Source organism: Manis pentadactyla, chromosome 8, assembly GCF_030020395.1.
Source record: "Manis pentadactyla isolate mManPen7 chromosome 8, mManPen7.hap1, whole genome shotgun sequence".
NCBI lineage: Eukaryota > Metazoa > Chordata > Mammalia > Pholidota > Manidae > Manis > Manis pentadactyla.
The window spans coordinates 107,225,323-107,243,330 of NC_080026.1; the positions used below are offsets into that span (position 1 = coordinate 107,225,323).

The window sequence follows — 18,008 nt, forward strand, 5'->3', positions numbered from 1 at the left end:
CTCTTGGACATGAATATGAAATTAGGCCAAATAGAATAATGATAATAAGAACAACTATTATTATAACTGACATTCCTATGCACTTCATACCTCATTTACTCCTCACCACAATCATATGAGATGTATATCTTTATAAATTCCCATTTTACAGTTGAGGAAACTGAGGCACAGCGAAATTAAGTGATCTGAGACTGCAGTCTGGAGAAGCCAATGACTCTTCCCAGGCAGGAGGCTTGGGAGGTGGAGTGGATGGGCATCACAGGGCAAAAGTCTGATTTCCCAAGGTTAGTATAATCCAGCCCAAGGTTGGGACCCTTCTCACCTAGGCCAGGCACTAGATTGCTGTTGGTGCAGCAGCCCAGGAAGACTCAGTGCAAATGCTGAGAAGCAGGTGGTTTAATAAACATGGAAAGTGAAAGAATAAGTGAGCACCCAGACCCATGTGCCCAAGTGGGAGACGGTTTGGGCGTCCCACTTTGTTCCAGTTTTCATGGAGCAGGGATGGGCTTCATAGAATCTATTACTTGGAAGCTGAGCATGAGTGTGCATCCTGGGAAGGCCGCTGGGGTCCTTGCAGCCCCTCAGCAGTGCAGCCTGCTGCAGGGAACCAGGCTGTAGAAGTTGCAGGGAGGGTAGAGGAAGACCACCTCTGTGCCAGTTGTTCCTGGCAGCCATCCTCTGACAGCGGGCTGCCTACCAAGTTGTAACCCCCGTGATGGCTGGATGAAATTGCGTTCCAGGACCCAGCACAGGACCTGCTATAGGTCAAACATCCGTGCAATGAATGAATGAACTGAGCTGCTGCCCTGGGCTCTGAAGGGACTGAGGAGGAGGGAATGGGTGCTCCAGAGAAGTCCTGAGCTGGCCCTTCATTTGGAAAATCTTTTCTGTGGGAGACAGATCATGAGACCATCCTACTTCAAGCACAATGAAATGTGTTGAATACCTTTTTTTTCAAGAGAGTTAAAAAGGAATCTGTTCAAACTTCTGAGGCAATTTTTTAAAAAAACCCTACCCACAAATTGTTCTAAATTCTGACAAAATTCTTTCATTCATTCATTTAATACTTGAGCAAGTGCAATACCTTGGACAGTCTGATGGAAACTTTGAAGAATGGAATGTATCATCACACAAAAACCTCCTCAAATTGTCCACTCATTCCTTCAGTTAATCACTTACTATTTATTGACCACGTACTATGTGCCGGCCCTTGTGTGTGACTCTGAGCACAGTCCCTGCCCTCTTAAAACTTATATTCTAACAGGACACCAATGGCAAACAAATAGTGAATAATAAATAATTAGATAACCAAACAGATAAAATAGCTACCACTAGTGACAGAGTCACTGAGGAGAATCTGAGACAGGGTCCCGAGACAAGACCAGTGGAAAGAGAGATTCTCCTTCAGGTGGGGGTGCAGGAAAGGCTTGCTGAGAAGGTGACATTGAAGCCAAACCTGAAGGACAAGAAGGAGCAGGCCAAGGGAGGAATGAGGGCCCTCTGGTTTCTCCTCTCCTCCCTTTTCTTCCTTTGTCTGCCCAAGCACCATGAGTGTGAGCAGATAGGACCTTGGCCTGCTGTAAGAAGTGGGGGTAGACCTGTGCATCTGGGCTGTGATGAGCAAGGCCCTGCTGAGGGGTGCATGGAGGGCTAGACAGGTCCGCAGGGGCCAGATTTCATCAGGTCTGGAGGCTTTAGCAGCAAGCCTGGATTTCATTTGTATGTGCAACAGGAATCTAATAAGGTAAAAGTAATTTGAGTGAAGGTTTACTCAATCTTTATTACAGCTGGTACCTTATTTTGGTTGTTTGACTTTGGGACACAAGTCATTCCCTCCTCTCCAGGCTGATTTTATTTTGTGTTTCCTAGGTCCCCACCACGTGCTCTTTTTTTCCAGACAGCACACTCAATTTTCTTGGCTTCCCTGAGGATGTGGACCAGCTTCTTAATATTGTGACAGATGCGGCCCAGGGCATGGGCCAGCAGGGGGCGCAGCTGCAGTGCCTCTGAGGGAACCTGGCTGATGGGCCCTGGAAGGAACTCCATGCCCAAGTGACCTGCAGAGAGGTCATCCCATCTCCTCTTTTAAAATATCATTTCTCTGTAGTTGGAAAGGGAGGAACTCCCATCTCCTAATGCTCTGAATAAACTCCAGATGGTATACACAGTGGGGAGCTGGACTCAGCCTCAGTGCTGGGCACTGGACAGGAATTCCAGGTTCTCATCCCGCCAGGCCACTGAGCAACTCCAGGCTCTGAGTAAGTCCAGGATCAAGTATTTTCTCCACTGAGTGATGGTGGGCAAGTTCTTTTCATTCTCTTAGCCTCAGCTTCCTTATCTGTAAAATGGTGTGTGTGATTGTACAGAGGCCCTCTTGAATCTCCTTCAGATATAAAAACTACTGTGAAGAAAAGCTTTTAGGATGTCTTCAAGACTTCACCCAAGGGAGAAGTGATCACTGGGGCCCTGTAGGTTGCAGAGCCACCTGGGAAAACTTGACAGTGAATTTGCACTCCTCACTCCCAGTGCCGTCTTGGCCAGGTACCCCTCTCTTGCTCTGTGACCTCCTGGTCTGCTAGTGTCCTCTTGGTCACAGCAAGCACCTTGGAGTTTAAAAGCCTAGTCCTGAAATCTAAGGGCCTGGGTTTGTGTTTTGAAACTGCAAGTTACTTAAATTCTCCAGGCTTTAGTTTCTTCACTTGAAAAATGAGCAAGGCTGACATGCAAAATGTTTAACAGCTAACATGGCCCAGGTACTGGCCTGGCCCTAAAGAGTGCCCCTGGGGCCTCCCGGTGTGCCGCACTTTCGCTCTTTGGTTGTTGGTTTGCTTAGGGCTCCTGAGGAATTCAGGGCAGAGGCACCTGCCAATTGACATGGAAATATTGCAACACTTTAACATTGATTTTTGCTGTGCTGGTTAGCATTGAAGATGGGGATAAAAATGCCAACTCATAGGGCTGCAGTGAGAATTACACGAGGTAATGTGTACAAAGCTCTTAGCCTGGCATGTAGTGATGTTAGGGCAAGTCAGCTATTGGGAAGTTATTGCTACTTTGTCTGTAGGTGGCCTTCCCAGCCCGGCCAGCCCCCTGCTGTGATGTGCAGCTGGCCACCAGCATGTAATTCAGAAACAAGCCCTTGAAAAGGCTTCCCACAAACTCCCAGTGGAAACAATACCTCCTGATCCCAGGAGCAAATACTTACAAACTCGTCTGACCACTGCTCCTCTTCGTCAGCAGGGTTCTCTGAAATGGCATGTGGGAAGCAGAATGCACAGGCATAAATCGCAGCTGGCCAGCTCCGCCCTGTCCACAAGCACCCCACACCTGCCTTCCCTGCCCTTGGCCTTCCTGATCCCATTTACTTGGCTTGAATGGTTGCTACAGTCATCTCATGTTCATTCACTTTTGAGTCTTTTTAAAAAAATAAATTCTCAAAGCATAAGGAGAAGTCCCATGGAGCAGAAAAATGGGTGCATCTGATCCATGTCTGACTTTGTCAAGGGACATTTTTGGGACCTTATAATTACCCAGGAGGGACCTGCAATTCATACCACGTTGCATCTAAGTATTTCTTTTTTTTTTTTTTAGGTGCATTTAAGTATTTATTTGAATCAATATGTAGATGGTGTAGTAGGAAGAGCACTGGACAGACAGATCAAAATTCTCAATCCAGGTTCTGTTCCTAACTAATTGGAGAGTGGGCAAGACAACTAACATCTCTAGGCCTCAGTTTCAAGATCTATAAAGGAGGGGATAACTTCTATGATTCTCTTTAGATCTAACTTCGACTACATGCCAGGTAATACTATCAGTGCTTTGCACTCATTTAGCTCTCTCAAAAACCTTGTGAGGAAACTGAGGCTTAGAGAAAATCAGTCATTTGCCCAAAGTCATCTGGTAAGCAGTAGAGCCAGAAGTTGAACCCTGCAGGCTGACTTCCAAGCACAGGATCTGAACTTAGTGTTATGCTGCCTTGCTGGCTTTGAGCTCCAGGGTGCAGGCACTGTCCTAGGCTCTGGAGAGGGTATAAAAATGGATGTAAGAGGTGTTAAGTAGCTTCTGATCTGAAGAATAAAATAGGTTTGAATTATGATGACCAAGGAGAATATTTGACCCCCTTTTCCTCCAAAACACATTTAGAGTATAGAAGCTTAGCAGCTATCCCATCATATAAATTGAACTTAGGGTTAAATGCAATCCATTGTGCTACGTAGGAGAGTGGCTCCAATGCCTGCACCATAGAAGGACCCAGCTCCCCTCCCACCCACTGAGCAACCATTCCTAGAGGGCCTGGTGGATGGTCTTTGAATCCCCCAGAACCTCAATAGAACCTTTTCTTGCCATTTCCTTCTACCCCCTGCCAGGCAGACCACTGACTTCAGCTCCAGGTGGGTTCCCCGAATGCCTGTATAAAACACACGTCCCGGAGGGGCAGAAGATGGCGGCGTGAGTAGAGCAACGGAAATCACCTCCCAAAACAACATATATCTATGAAAATATAACAAAGACCACCCTTCCCAGAATAAAGACCAGAGGACACAGGACAATATCCAGACCACATCCGCACCTGAGAGAACTCAGCGCCTCGCGAAGGGGGTAAGATACAAGCCCCGGCCCCGAGGGAGCTGAGCGCCCCTCCCCCCAGCTCCCGGCGGAAGAAGAGCAGGCAGAGCGGGAGGGAGACGGAGCCCAGGACTGCCGAACACCCAGCCCCAGCCATCCGGGCCAGAGTGCAGGGCCCTCGATACTAGGAAAACAGGGCAGCAAGAACAGTGAGCGGGCACTGGAGGCTGGGCGACTGAGGGCATAAGAAAAGCGCGCGACCATTTTGTTTTTTGCTTTTTTGCTGTTTTGTTTTGGCGAGCGCTTTTTGGGAGTTTTAAAGGGATAGGGACCCCAATACTAGGGAAACAGGGCAGAAAGACCGGTGAGCAGAGGCCTGAGGCTGGCACCGGAGAATAAAGAAAAACGAACGACCACCTTTTTTTTTTTTTTTTTTTAATTAAAAAAAAATTTTTTTTTTCTTTTTTTTTGGTGGGCGTTGTTTTGTTTTGGCGGGTGCTTTTTGGAAGTCTTAAAGGGGCAGGGCGGGTCACTTAATCCAGAGGTAGGGAATCCGGGATCTCTGGGCACCCTAACCCCTGGGCTGCAGGGAGCAGGGAGGCCCCTTACGGAGATAAATAGCCTCCCAGCAGCTCCTGCTCCAACGCGACTCCACCATTTTGGAGTAGCTGCCCGAGCCAGGCCACGCCCACAGCAACAGCGGAGATTAACTCCATAGCAGCCGGGCAGGAAGCAGAAGCCCTGTCTGCGCGCAGCTGCGCAGCACAAGCCACTAGAGGCCGCTGTTCTCCCAGGAGAGGAGGGCCACAAAACAACAAGAAAGGAAGTCCTTCCAGCCGTCACTCGTCCCAGTTCTGCAGACTATTCCTATCACCATGAAAAGGCAAAGCTACAGGCAGACAAAGATCACAGAGACAACACCAGAGAAGGAGACAGACCTAACCAGTCTCCCTGAAAAAGAATTCAAAATAAGAATCATAAACATGCTGACAGAGATGCAGAGAAATACGCAAGAGAAATGGGATGAAGTCCAGAAGGAGATCACAGATGCCAGAAAGGAGATTACAGAAATGAAACAAACTCTGGAAGGGTTTATAAGCAGAATGGATAGAATGCAAGAGGCCATTGATGGAATTGAAATCAGAGAACAGGAACGCATAGAAGCTGACATAGAGAGAGACAAAAGGATCTCCAGGAATGAAACAATATTAAGAGAACTGTGTGACCAATCCAAAAGGAACAATATCCGTATTATAGGGGTCCCAGAAGAAGAAGAGAGAGGAAAAGAGATGGAAAGTATCTTAGAAGAAATAATTGCTGAAAACTTCCCCACACTGGGGGAGGAAGTAATCGAACAGACCACGGAAATACACAGAACCCCCAACAGAAAGGATCCAAGAAGGGCAACACCAAGACACATAATAATTAAAATGGCAAAGATCAAGGACAAGGAAAGAGTGTTAAAGGCAGCTAGAGAGAAAAAGGTCACCTATAAAGGGAAACCCATCAGGCTAACGTCAGATTTCTCAACAGAAACCCTACAGGCCAGAAGAGAATGGCATGATATATTTAATACAATGAAACAGAAGGGCCTTGAACCAAGGATACTGTATCCAGCACGACTATCATTCAAATATGACGGTGGGATTAAACAATTCCCAGACAAACAAAAGCTGAGGGAATTTGCTTTCCACAAACCACCTCTACAGAACATCTTACAGGGACTGCTCTAGATGGGAGCACTCCTAGAAAGAGCACAGCACAAAACACCCAACATATGAAGAATCGAGGAGGAGGAACAAGAAGGGAGAGAAGAAAAGAATCTCCAGATAGTGTATATAACAGCTCAATAAGCGAGCTAAGTTAGACAGTAAGATACTAAAGAGGCTAACCTTGAACCTTTGGTAACCACGAATTTAAAGCCTGCAATGGCAATAAGTACATATCTTTCAATAGTCACCCTAAATGTTAATGGGTTGAATGCACCAATCAAAAGACACAGAGTAACAGAATGGATAAAAAAGCAAGACCCATCTATATGCTGCTTACAAGAAACTCACCTCAAACCCAAAGACATGTACAGACTAAAAGTCAAGGGATGGAAAAACATATTTCAAGCAAACAACAGTGAGAAGAAAGCAGGGGTTGCAGTACTAATATCAGACAAAATAGACTTCAAAACAAAGAAAGTAACAAGAGATAAAGAAGGACACTACATAATGATAAAGGGCTCAGTCAAACAAGAGGATATAACCATTCTAAATATATATGCACCCAACACAGGAGCACCAGCATATGTGAAACAAATACTAACAGAACTAAAGGGGGATATAGACTGCAATGCATTCATTCTAGGAGACTTCAACACACCACTCACCCCAAAGGATAGATCCACTGGGCAGAAAATAAGTAAGGACACGGAAGCACTGAACAACACAGTAGAGCAGATGGACCTAATAGACATCTATAGAACTCTACATCCAAAAGCAGCAGGATATACATTCTTCTCAAGTGCACATGGAACATTCTCCAGAATAGACCACATACTAGGCCACAAAAAGAGCCTCAGAAAATTCCAAAAGATTGAAATCCTACCAACCAACTTTTCAGACCACAAAGGCATAAAACTAGAAATAAACTGTACAAAGAAAGCAAAGAGGCTCACAAACACATGGAGGCTTAACAACACGCTCCTAAATAATCAATGGATCAATGACCAAATCAAAATGGAGATCCAGCAATATATGGAAACAAATGAGAACAATAACACTAAGCCCCAACTTCTGTGGGACACAGCAAAAGCAGTCTTAAGAGGAAAGTATATAGCAATCCAAGCATATTTAAAAAAGGAAGAGCAATCCCAAATGAATGGTCTAATGTCACAATTATCGAAATTGGAAAAAGAAGAACAGATGAGGCCTAAGGTCAGCAGAAGGAGGGACATAATAAAGATCAGAGAAGAAATAAATAAAATTGAGAAGAATAAAACAATAGCAAAAATCAATGAAACCAAGAGCTGGTTCTTCGAGAAAATAAACAAAATCGATAAGCCTCTAGCCAGACTTATTAAGAAGAAAAGAGAGTCAACACAAATCAACAGTATCAGAAACGAGAAAGGAAAAATCACGACGGACCCCACGGAAATGCAAAGAATTGTTGGAGAATACTATGAAAACCTATATGCTAACAAGCTGGGAAACCTAGTAGAAATGGACAACTTCCTAGAAAAATATAACCTTCCAAGATTGACCCAGGAAGAAACAGAAAATCTAAACAGACCAATTACCAGCAACGAAATTGAAGCGGTAATCAAAAAACTACCAAAGAACAAAACCCCCGGGCCAGATGGATTTACCTCAGAATTTTATCAGACATACAGGGAAGACATAATACCCATTCTCCTTAAAGTTTTCCAAAAAATAGAGGAGGAGGGGATACTCCCAAACTCATTCTATGAAGCTAACATCACCCTAATACCAAAACCAGGCAAAGACCCCACCAAAAAAGAAAACTACAGACCAATATCCCTGATGAACGTAGATGCAAAAATACTCAACAAAATATTAGCAAACCGAATTCAAAAATACATCAAAAGGATCATACACCATGACCAAGTGGGATTCATCCCAGGGATGCAAGGATGGTACAACATTCGAAAGTGCATCAACATCATCCACCACATCAACAAAAAGAAAGACAAAAACCACATGATCATCTCCATAGATGCTGAAAAAGCATTTGACAAAGTTCAACGTCCATTCATGTTAAAAACTCTCAGCAAAATGGGTATAGAGGGCAAGTACCTCAACATAATAAAGGCCATCTATGATAAACCCACAGCCAACATTATATTGAACAGCGAGAAGCTGAAAGCATTTCCGCTGAGATCGGGAACTAGACAGGGATGCCCACTCTCTCCACTGTTATTTAACATAGTACTGGAGGTCCTAGCCACGGCAATCAGACAAAATAAAGAAATACAAGGAATCCAGATTGGTAAAGAAGAAGTTAAACTGTCACTATTTGCAGATGACATGATACTGTACATAAAAAACCCTAAAGACTCCACCCCAAAACTACTAGAACTGATATCGGAATACAGCAAAGTTGCAGGATACAAAATCAACACACAGAAATCTGTGGCTTTCCTATATACTAACAATGAACCAACAGAAAGAGAAATCTGGAAAACAACTCCATTCACAATTGCATCCAAAAAAATAAAATACCTAGGAATAAACCTAACCAAAGAAGTGAAAGACTTATACTCTGAAAACTACAAGTCACTCTTAAGAGAAATTAAAGGGGACACTAACAGATGGAAACTCATCCCATGCTCGTGGCTAGGAAGAATTAATATCGTTAAAATGGCCATCCTGCCCAAGGCAATATACAGATTTGATGCAATCCCTATGAAACTACCAGCAACATTCTTCAATGAACTGGAACAAATAATTCAAAAATTCATATGGAAACACCAAAGACCCCGAATAGCCAAGGCAATCCTGAGAAAGAAGAATAAAGTAGGGGGGATCTCACTCCCCAACTTCTAGCTCTACTATAAAGCCATAGTAATCAAGACAATTTGGTACTGGCACAAGAGCAGAGCCACAGACCAATGGAACAGACTAGAGAATCCAGACATTAACCCAGACATATATGGTCAATTAATATTTGATAAAGGAGCCATGGACATACAATGGGGAAATGACAGTCTCTTCAACAGGTGGTGCTGGCAAAACTGGACAGCTACATGTAGGAGAATGAAACTGGACCATTGTCTAACCCCATATACAAAAGTAAACTCAAAATGGATCAAAGACCTGAATGTAAGCCATGAAACCATTAAACTCTTGGAAGAAAACATAGGCGAAAACCTCTTAGACATAAACATGAGTGACCTCTTCTTGAACATATCTCCCCGGGCAAGGAAAACAACAGCAAAAATGAGTAAGTGGGACTATATTAAGCTGAAAAGCTTCTGTACAGCAAAAGACACCATCAATAGAACAAGAAGGATCCCTACAGTATGGGAGAATATATTTGAAAATGACACATCCGATAAAGGCTTGACATCCAGAATATATAAAGAGCTCACACGCCTCAACAAACAAAAAACAAATAACCCAATTAAAAAATGGGCAGAGGAACTGAACAGACAGTTCTCCAAAAAAGAAATACAGATGGCCAACAGACACATGAAAAGATGCTCCACATCGCTAATTATCAGAGAAATGCAAATTAAAACTACAATGAGGTATCACCTCACACCAGTAAGGATGGCTGCCATCCAAAAGACAAACAACAACAAATGTTGGCGAGGCTGTGGAGAAAGGGGAACCCTCCTACACTGCTGGTGGGAATGTAAGTTAGTTCAACCATTGTGGAAAGCAGTATGGAGGTACATCAAAATGCTCAAAACAGACCTACCATTTGACCCAGGAATTCCACTCCTAGGAATTTACCCTAAGAACGCAGCAATCAAGTTTGAGAAAGACAGATGCACCCCTATGTTTATTGCAGCACTATTTACAATAGCCAAGAATTGGAAGCAACCTAAATGTCCATCAATAGATGAATGGATAAAGAAGATGTGGTACATATACACAATGGAATACTACTCAGCCATAAGAAAAGGGCAAATCCAATCATTTGCAGCAACATGGATGGAGCTGGAGGGTATTATGCTCAGTGAAACAAGCCAAGCGGAGAAAGAGAAATACCAAATGATTTCACTTATCTGTGGAATATAAGAACAAAGGAAAAACTGAAGGAACAAAACAGCAGCAGAATCACAGAACTCAAGAATGGACTAACAGGTACCAAAGGGAAAGGGACTGGGGAGGACGGGTGGGTAGGGAGGGATAAGGGGGGGAGAAGTAGGGGGGTATTAAGATTAGCATCCATAGCGGGGTGGGAGAAAGGGGAGGGCTGTACAACACAGAGAAGACAAGTAGTGATTCTACAACAGGTTGCTACGCTGATGGACAGTGACTGTAAAGGGGTTTATAGGGGAGACCTGGTATAGGGGAGAGCCTAGTAAACATAATATTCGTCATGTAAGTGTAGATTAGTGATACCAAAAACAAAGCAAAAAAAAAAAAAAAGGGCAGTTCCTGTGTGGTAACCTCCAACGAGTTCTACACAAGGGTATAAAGGGCATATAAAAGTGTAGGCAAAGGGTCTGTTTGTGTTTATACAGAGGATCAAAGCCTAATTGGGCTACCCCGAAAATGAACTAAGATACGATATGAAAAAGAACTTCCAACATCTGCACCCTCTGGAAGACTCATGCCAGAAGATGATCATCAAAAAACCCCAACAAAGATCCACGAACTGCTACAGCAGTAGATGCACTCATCCCACCAGTTCCTGGACTTGCCATGGGAATGAGGAAGGAGATATCTAAGCTGGCCTGTGCATACAGTGAAACAACAAATTTGACTGGATCTATACTGTTGGAACTCAACCAAGAATTTGGAGAAGTGCAAATTGTAGCGCTCCAAACTCTTACAACTACAGACTATTTACTGTTAAAAGAACATATGGCATGTGAACAGTCCCCAGGAATGGGTTGTTTTAATTTGTCTGATTTCTCTCAGACTGTTCAAGTTCAGTTGGACAATATCCACCATATCATAGATAAGTTTTCACAAATGCCTAAGGTGCCTTAATGGTTTTCTTGGTTTCACTGGAGATGGCTGGTAATTACAGATATGCTTTGGTTATGTAACTATACTCCTATTATGTTAATGTGTGTGCGCAATTTAAGTAGTAGCTTAAAACCTATCCATGCTGAAGTTACTCTACAAGAAGATATGTCAAAGAAATAATCAATCTTCCCATGTTTTCTTCCGCCTGCTACTTCTATAGCTTTTCTTCTTCCTTCCTAATTACAACCCTTAAATAGAATTTGTGCCTCATATCAAATTTACCGAGTATCATAACTCCTCCAAGTGGTAAAGATACCTCAAGACAAATGCTGGGCATAGAAGCCACAGGGCATAAATATGCAAAGAAGTAAAAAGCTAACCTTTTCAAACAATAAGGCTTCTCTCTCACTTACCAACTTTACATTTCCCTGTATGGCCCCGGAAGATGACTGGTTAGCCAGAGACGGGTAAGATTCCTCAAGGGAGGAACAACCTAAGACAGGCACAGTCGCAGGGGGGCCATCAGGTGAGAAATTGGGGATCAACAGAGGTGAGGCTTAGAACCTCACCCCCCCGTTCTGAGAGAAATCTTCTGCATACATGGATGTTTTTTTGCCCTTGTCTAGCTTGGATTAACACATAGTCTACAGGCACACACCTGATCATCTACATTTGCTCTCTTACAACACTAAACTATGTTTTCTACCTTTATCTTGTATCTACCTACCACTTCAGCATTTTATTAAAAATCATAATAATAGAGAAATGTGGTATCCACATATAAATCAAGTATAAAAACCAAATGAGTATTCATATTTGAACTGACTGTTTAGAGTTCATAATGCATGAGCAAAACCAAAAGTTTCTGTGATGACTGCCCTTGTACTGTTCACTATGTAACTTATCATTATGTAAGAATTTGTTCTACATGTAAGAACTTGTTTGTTGTGCCTCAGAAGATTGGAGACTGACGAAAATTAGGCTTGGGGTGGATTAATGATTGTGCATTGAGCATTGACTCCCCTATACAGAATTTTATTGTCGTTAACAACCATTTGATCAATAAATATGAGAGATGCCCTCACAAAAAAAAAAAAAAAAAAAAAAGGACAGACATCCAATGGTAAAATAAATAAGTAACCGGGATGTAATGTATAGCATAAGGAATATAGTCAAGATATTGTAACAGCTTGGTAGGGTGATAGCTGGAACCTCGAATTATGTATATAAATGTTCTACCACTGTGTTGTACACTTGAAACTAATGTAATGTAATACTGTGCATCAACTACCCTTCAATAAAAAATAATTATTTAAAAAAAAAAAAAAAACACATCCCTGTCTTGGTCACCTGTATTTGCTGAACCTTTTCCCAGTGAGTCATTGTCCAAATCATGATTGGTTACTTTCACAAGTGACCATCTACCCAGTTTTCCTGTCTCCATTGTCTTTCCTCGCCAACTTATCCTTCCTACTGTTTCTAGTTATTTTCTTAAAGTCAAGGTTGGATCATGCGATTCCTTTCCTCAAGAATCATCAGTGGCTCCCTATGGAATAAAGTCAGGGTTTTGACAACCTACTCAAATGCCTCCACCCCCCACCCATCCTTTGTCCTCTCTTGTGGCAGTCTTCTATGTTCACTGCTGTTACAGTAACAGCAGAGAGCTTGCTCCTTCTGCCCTGTACTTCTGATTGTCAGAAGAGCAGATGCTCATGCTGTTCTCCTAGCCCTACTCTGTTGTCCATGGAAATTTCTCTCATATCTGGTCCAGAAAGTTTTCCGCAGCTCCTCCTGTCATAACCCATTACTCCTTCCTCTGGGCCTCATTGGATACTGCTGGCGCTTCAATGCCGCATGTACTTCATTCTGCCCTGTGCAATGATTAACTTCTTTCTGTCTCTCTGTACAGAAGAGCAAGGCTTATTTAATTTACCTTTGTGTCTGGATGGCATTTTACATTTGTAATCCATGCACTAATAAGTTGACTAAATGAAAATTAGGATAGGATAATAATAATAATAGATTCCATTTATGAACACTTCCTATGTGCTGGGTTCTAGGCTAAGTGTTATAAGTGTATTTCTTCATTTATCCTCAAAACAGTACTATGTGATAGGTGCCATTATTATCTCTGTTTTATAGTCAGGGAGACCAGGGTTAAGAGAGGTTGTAAAACCTGTCTGAGGTCACATGACTAGGGAGTATAGGGGCTGGATTGGAAGCTAGGCTATCTGCGTGGGCTTCTACAGCTGAAATTTCATGTGAACTGCCTGGTCCTTCAGATAAAACCTAAGAAAAACAAGAAAGGCCTAATCCAAGCATCGTGGCACATCAAGGCAGAAGAGAGAGAAAAGAATCACATGGTAGAGATTATTTGATGGTGTTCCTCCCTCTCCTTGCTATATCCATCTTCTGGCCCCACAGGCAACTCACAGCATCATACTCAAAGTCACATCCTTGCCGGCTATTTTCCAGGCTGAAAATCATGACAATCCAAAGCACTAGGACCAAAATGGAGGGTGATTTTCCAACATGTCAGAGAGCTTTCCAAAGTGTGTGGGTAGTGGTTTTAAAATGAGGATCCCCAGGTTCAAATCTTGGCTCTGATCTTTACTACCTGCTTGGCAGTGGACCAGTACTTTAATTGTTTAAAGTTCAACTTCCTGTAAAATAAGGATAAGAATAGGGCTTGCTTCATGCTTACATGAGAATCAAATAACGTAATACATCTAAAGTGCTTCACAAAGCCTGGCACACAGTAAATGCTGCACTAACATTACTATTGTTGCCTTGAGTACTCACATTGTCTTCATAAACCTTCAAAACAACACCAATTCTGTTCTGCTCCAGTGGCAACCATGCAGAATGATTACCGCGAAGAAACAGATCTGAGAGAACCCCTAGCATAGTGGGTAAAATTTTCAGGAGAAAAGTTCAAGTTTAAGATGGCCAGGTGATTTACTTTAGGGTGTGGGATTGCACACCCCTGCTAGGAAGTTGAGGTGCTGGCTGGGCCTCCTTGTCAGGGAAAGCCTTTCCTATTGTATCATGTACCTGGTGTGGGGCTTATGCTCCATTTACTGTGTCCAAGTCCATCCACACAATAGAGGGACTTTTCTCCTTGCCTGGCCAGGCTGTGTGATTCATGTGGCCCTCCCAAGCCTGTGGACACAGCACCTGGCACTATGAGACATGAAAGAATGGCCACAATGGCCCCCCAGTCACAGCCCTTATTTCTTCTCTTTCAGAGCTGGTGGTGGGACTGGGATCCAGTGGGAAAACCACAGTGGGATGCAGAAAAGAAACAAGGAAGGAAAGTGGGCCAGCTGTGGTGCTGAGGACAACTGTAGGGAAGGAACGTAGCTGAACTACAAGGCTGCTGGGGAGGCAGCAAAGGGACGCCTACTGGGTACACCTGAGAGGAGAAAGGTATTGACTTAGTGAGGGGAGCTGAAGCCAAGGTGCAGATCCAGGCTGGCTGGGAGAGGTGGTTTGCATCTAAATTCTTAACACCTTAGAAATTCTCTTTGTATGTTCATTCATTCCTTCCCAGGGCCCTGTTAACAGGGGATGATGTACAGAAATGGGGAACATAGTTCTGGCTTAGCCATCAACTGGCTGTGTGACTTTGGGCAGTTGCTTTGCCTCTCTGGTCTCCAATTAACCTTAATATGAGGAGCTTGGAACTAGTGATCTTTCAGGACTGTCTAGGCTTTAAAACACCTGAGTCTAAGTTCCACTATTATCAGCTCCATGAGGCATGAGTAATGTTGAATATAGCTCCTCCCAGGTCAGTTTTGCTGGTACCACCAGTTAGAGTATAACCAGGAGACACCAAGTTAGAGTATAGCCAGGTAAATTCTGGCTTTACTAAGGACACCAGGGCAGGGACGGAAGCAGTGTACATTTCATTTCTTTAGTGGATGAAGGGTTGTTATACATACCCTGTGCTTCTGTGGGAGGCATTTAGCCAAGACCCCTTAAGTATTTTCCTTTGCCTGAGGTCTTTCCCCCTTTACAACTTCTGTCATCTCCTCCCTTCACGACATCAGTGGTGGGAGGAGAAGGTGGGCCTCCTGAGGACATTACAACAGGCCCTGGATATCAGTGTAGAAAGAGGGAGGCCATTTTCAGTTCTGACCTCTCAGGGGTTTGTGGAGTGACCAGTGGAGCTTCTGCAGTGACCCCAGAAGACCGGGTACACCTCAGCTGGTCTCCCCTTCCCTCCCTCCTGAGCCAGACCTCAGACTTCAAAGATACAGGAGCTGTTCAACCATGAAAGTATAGTGACCAGGAAGCAGATCCTGGTGTTAATGTAGAGGCTCTGGTGCCTTCAGAATAATAAGAAAGGCCCCCAGACAGTGTGACCGTTTCAGCATGGGTCAAAGGGAGGAACGGTAGGATGGGAGCCTGGGATGGGCTTCCTTTTAGTGGCCACAGTAACCTTAGACAGGTTACTAATTGCTCCTGAGATGCATTTTCCTCATGTAAGAAAGGAGATAGTAATTTGCATATAATGGTGCTAACGGGAGATTAGGTGAGCTAATGTCTGTAAATATTTGACATAATGCCCAGGACAGAGCATACCCAAAGACCCAGCCCTTTGCCAAAGCAATGCCACTGCTTGGGGGTAATACACTCTGCTCAATGGACCCTGAGGCAATGGTCCTTCCTCAGAGACAAAGTGGGGTTGCCTACTGGATCTGAACTGAAAGCTGTAGCCTCCACGCTGGCTTGATCCGCATCTATATGAGGTCCAGATCCCCATTCTTTATATAAGTCAAGCTACACTCTAACTACAAAGGGACTGTGGTGACTTTTCTGCTGCACTGGCCTTTCAAGCCTCCGCTCTCTGGAGGTCTGCATCACTGAGGCCAACACATTCTTCCAGCTTAGAGGGTTTGGGGGAAGCTGTTTGCTTCTGGGGTTGGAAAAAGGACATACTGCTGATGTCCAGGGGAGAGAGGAGAGGCTGTGTGTGAGCATGAATGGACCAAGTCTGCACAGGCCTTCAGGCAACACTTGACTGGCCTCCCTGGCTCAGGAGGTCGGGCAGGCTGAGGTGTCCAAGCACTGGGAAGAGCTGTGAGGGCTGGCTTCTGAGGATTTGGTCTTGCAGCTGTGCAGGGACCCCAAGGCTCTAGTTAAGCAGCTGGAAATGCTCCTGGGACATGAATTGGGGGTGGGGGTGATGGCAAAGGAGGTGCTAACTGCAGGTGGTGATGGTGATGGTGATGGTGGTTTTGCCAAAAGAACCTTTTCCAAGCATTGAGTGTAGAGCAGGAAGATTAGGCAAGGCCCTATTGGTTTGGTGAAGCAATAGATGAATTTCTGAGATCCTGGAACTTCAACAGGTTTGTCTTTCGATTCAGGAGAAGCAGTTAAGGACAGAATTGGTAGTTTATAGCAGGGTTTCTCAAATTTAATATACATTTAAATCCTATGGAGTTCTTGTTAAAATGCAAATTCTGATTCAGTAGTTTTAGAGTGGAGCAGAAATTCTGTTTCTAACAAGTTCCCAGGTGATGCTTTTAAGTGTTAAGATGCTTTAAAGTGATGCTGCCAGGCTAGGGATTACATTTTGAGTAGCAAAGGGTGGTAAAGGCTGGGCTGGGTCATGTTTTTGTGTTCTAAGAGAGATGATGTACAAATGTATTGATATCAAGATTATTTTAAGGGTTTCAGAGAAGAAAGCAGGTATCTAAGGTCAAGAAAGGGAACACTTCTAAACCTTGAGGAGATTGGAAGATGCAAAACTCTAAAGCCAGGGAAGGTTAGGAGAGGCTTGTTTTGTCACTGGGCCCTGATCTCCAAAGCTTTGTGTTTCTGCAGGAAGATGAAGTAATAGCACTGGCAGGAACCTAAAGGTCTTCTACTTGAGTCCCTGCTTGATGCAGATGAGAAGAGGAAAGTGAGTCATCCAAGGTTACACAGCCAGTCAGTGGCCAGACATCAAAGGACTTTGTGTGCAGGCTTAGTGGTTGGCAATTTCTCATGGTGATATAGAGCCATGAAAATACTGAAGCAAAGATATTTCAGAACAATTCTCTGGTGGAGGTTGAGAGGACCCCATGGAATTAGAAATGAAGCAGACTACTTAGAGGCTTCTGCACTAGGACAAACAAGAGATGGCAGGGCCTGAGCTGTAGCTCTGTGAGTAGAGAGGAGCAAAGATATTTGAGAGACACTTAAAAGTAGAATTAATAGGATTTAGGGCTTAATTTTTTTTTTTTGGTAGAAGATGAAGGAAGAGGAGGAATCAAGAATGATCCCCAGTATGTATGGGTTAGATAAGAGAATGCATAAATGATTAATGCTGTCTTTTGCCCAAATAAAAATCGAAGGACTTGAGTGAGGGATGAACAAGGAAACAGTTGAGAATGAGGGGACCATCAGGGCGCATCCGACCTCAAATCAGATATATCAGTCTACTTAGGTTTCCAAGAACTGACTCTGAGCTCCTAACATTTGTGTCCTGCACTTCCAACGCTGTTGGTTCATCTACAAAGTGACAAATATTCCTGTTCATCCTTCAGGACTCGAATTAAATGTCACCTCCTCAGAGAGACCTTCCCTGACTACCTAAATTTCTCCCCAGCCCCACAGAGATTCCCCATCACCACACCTGCCCTTTTCCTTTATAGTTAACATGTGTGGTATATTACATTTACCTGTTAGTATTCCCATTTTTTACCTGACTCCCCACTAGTAAGGTCAGGGACTTAGCCTTCCCCACTTTATATATCTAGCATAGTGAGTATCATACAGGACGCACTTGTATAATATTTG

At 43.7% G+C, this 18,008-nt stretch overlaps 2 protein-coding genes across 3 annotated transcripts in view; one reads left to right on the top strand and one right to left on the bottom strand.

Annotated features, from left to right (window-relative positions):
* The window catches only part of ZNF518A (zinc finger protein 518A), a 125,292-nt gene that overhangs the window by 102,189 nt on the left and 5,095 nt on the right, over positions 1 to 18,008 (top strand). The window lies entirely within an intron of this gene.
* Positions 1 to 18,008, bottom strand: part of BLNK (B cell linker) — a 95,617-nt gene that overhangs the window by 45,680 nt on the left and 31,929 nt on the right. For both annotated transcript variants that reach the window (XM_036886534.2, XM_036886535.2), the window contains one exon: positions 3,206 to 3,246. In XM_036886534.2, coding sequence (XP_036742429.2) covers positions 3,206 to 3,246 — 41 coding nt within the window. The remainder of the gene's footprint in view (positions 1 to 3,205; positions 3,247 to 18,008) is intronic.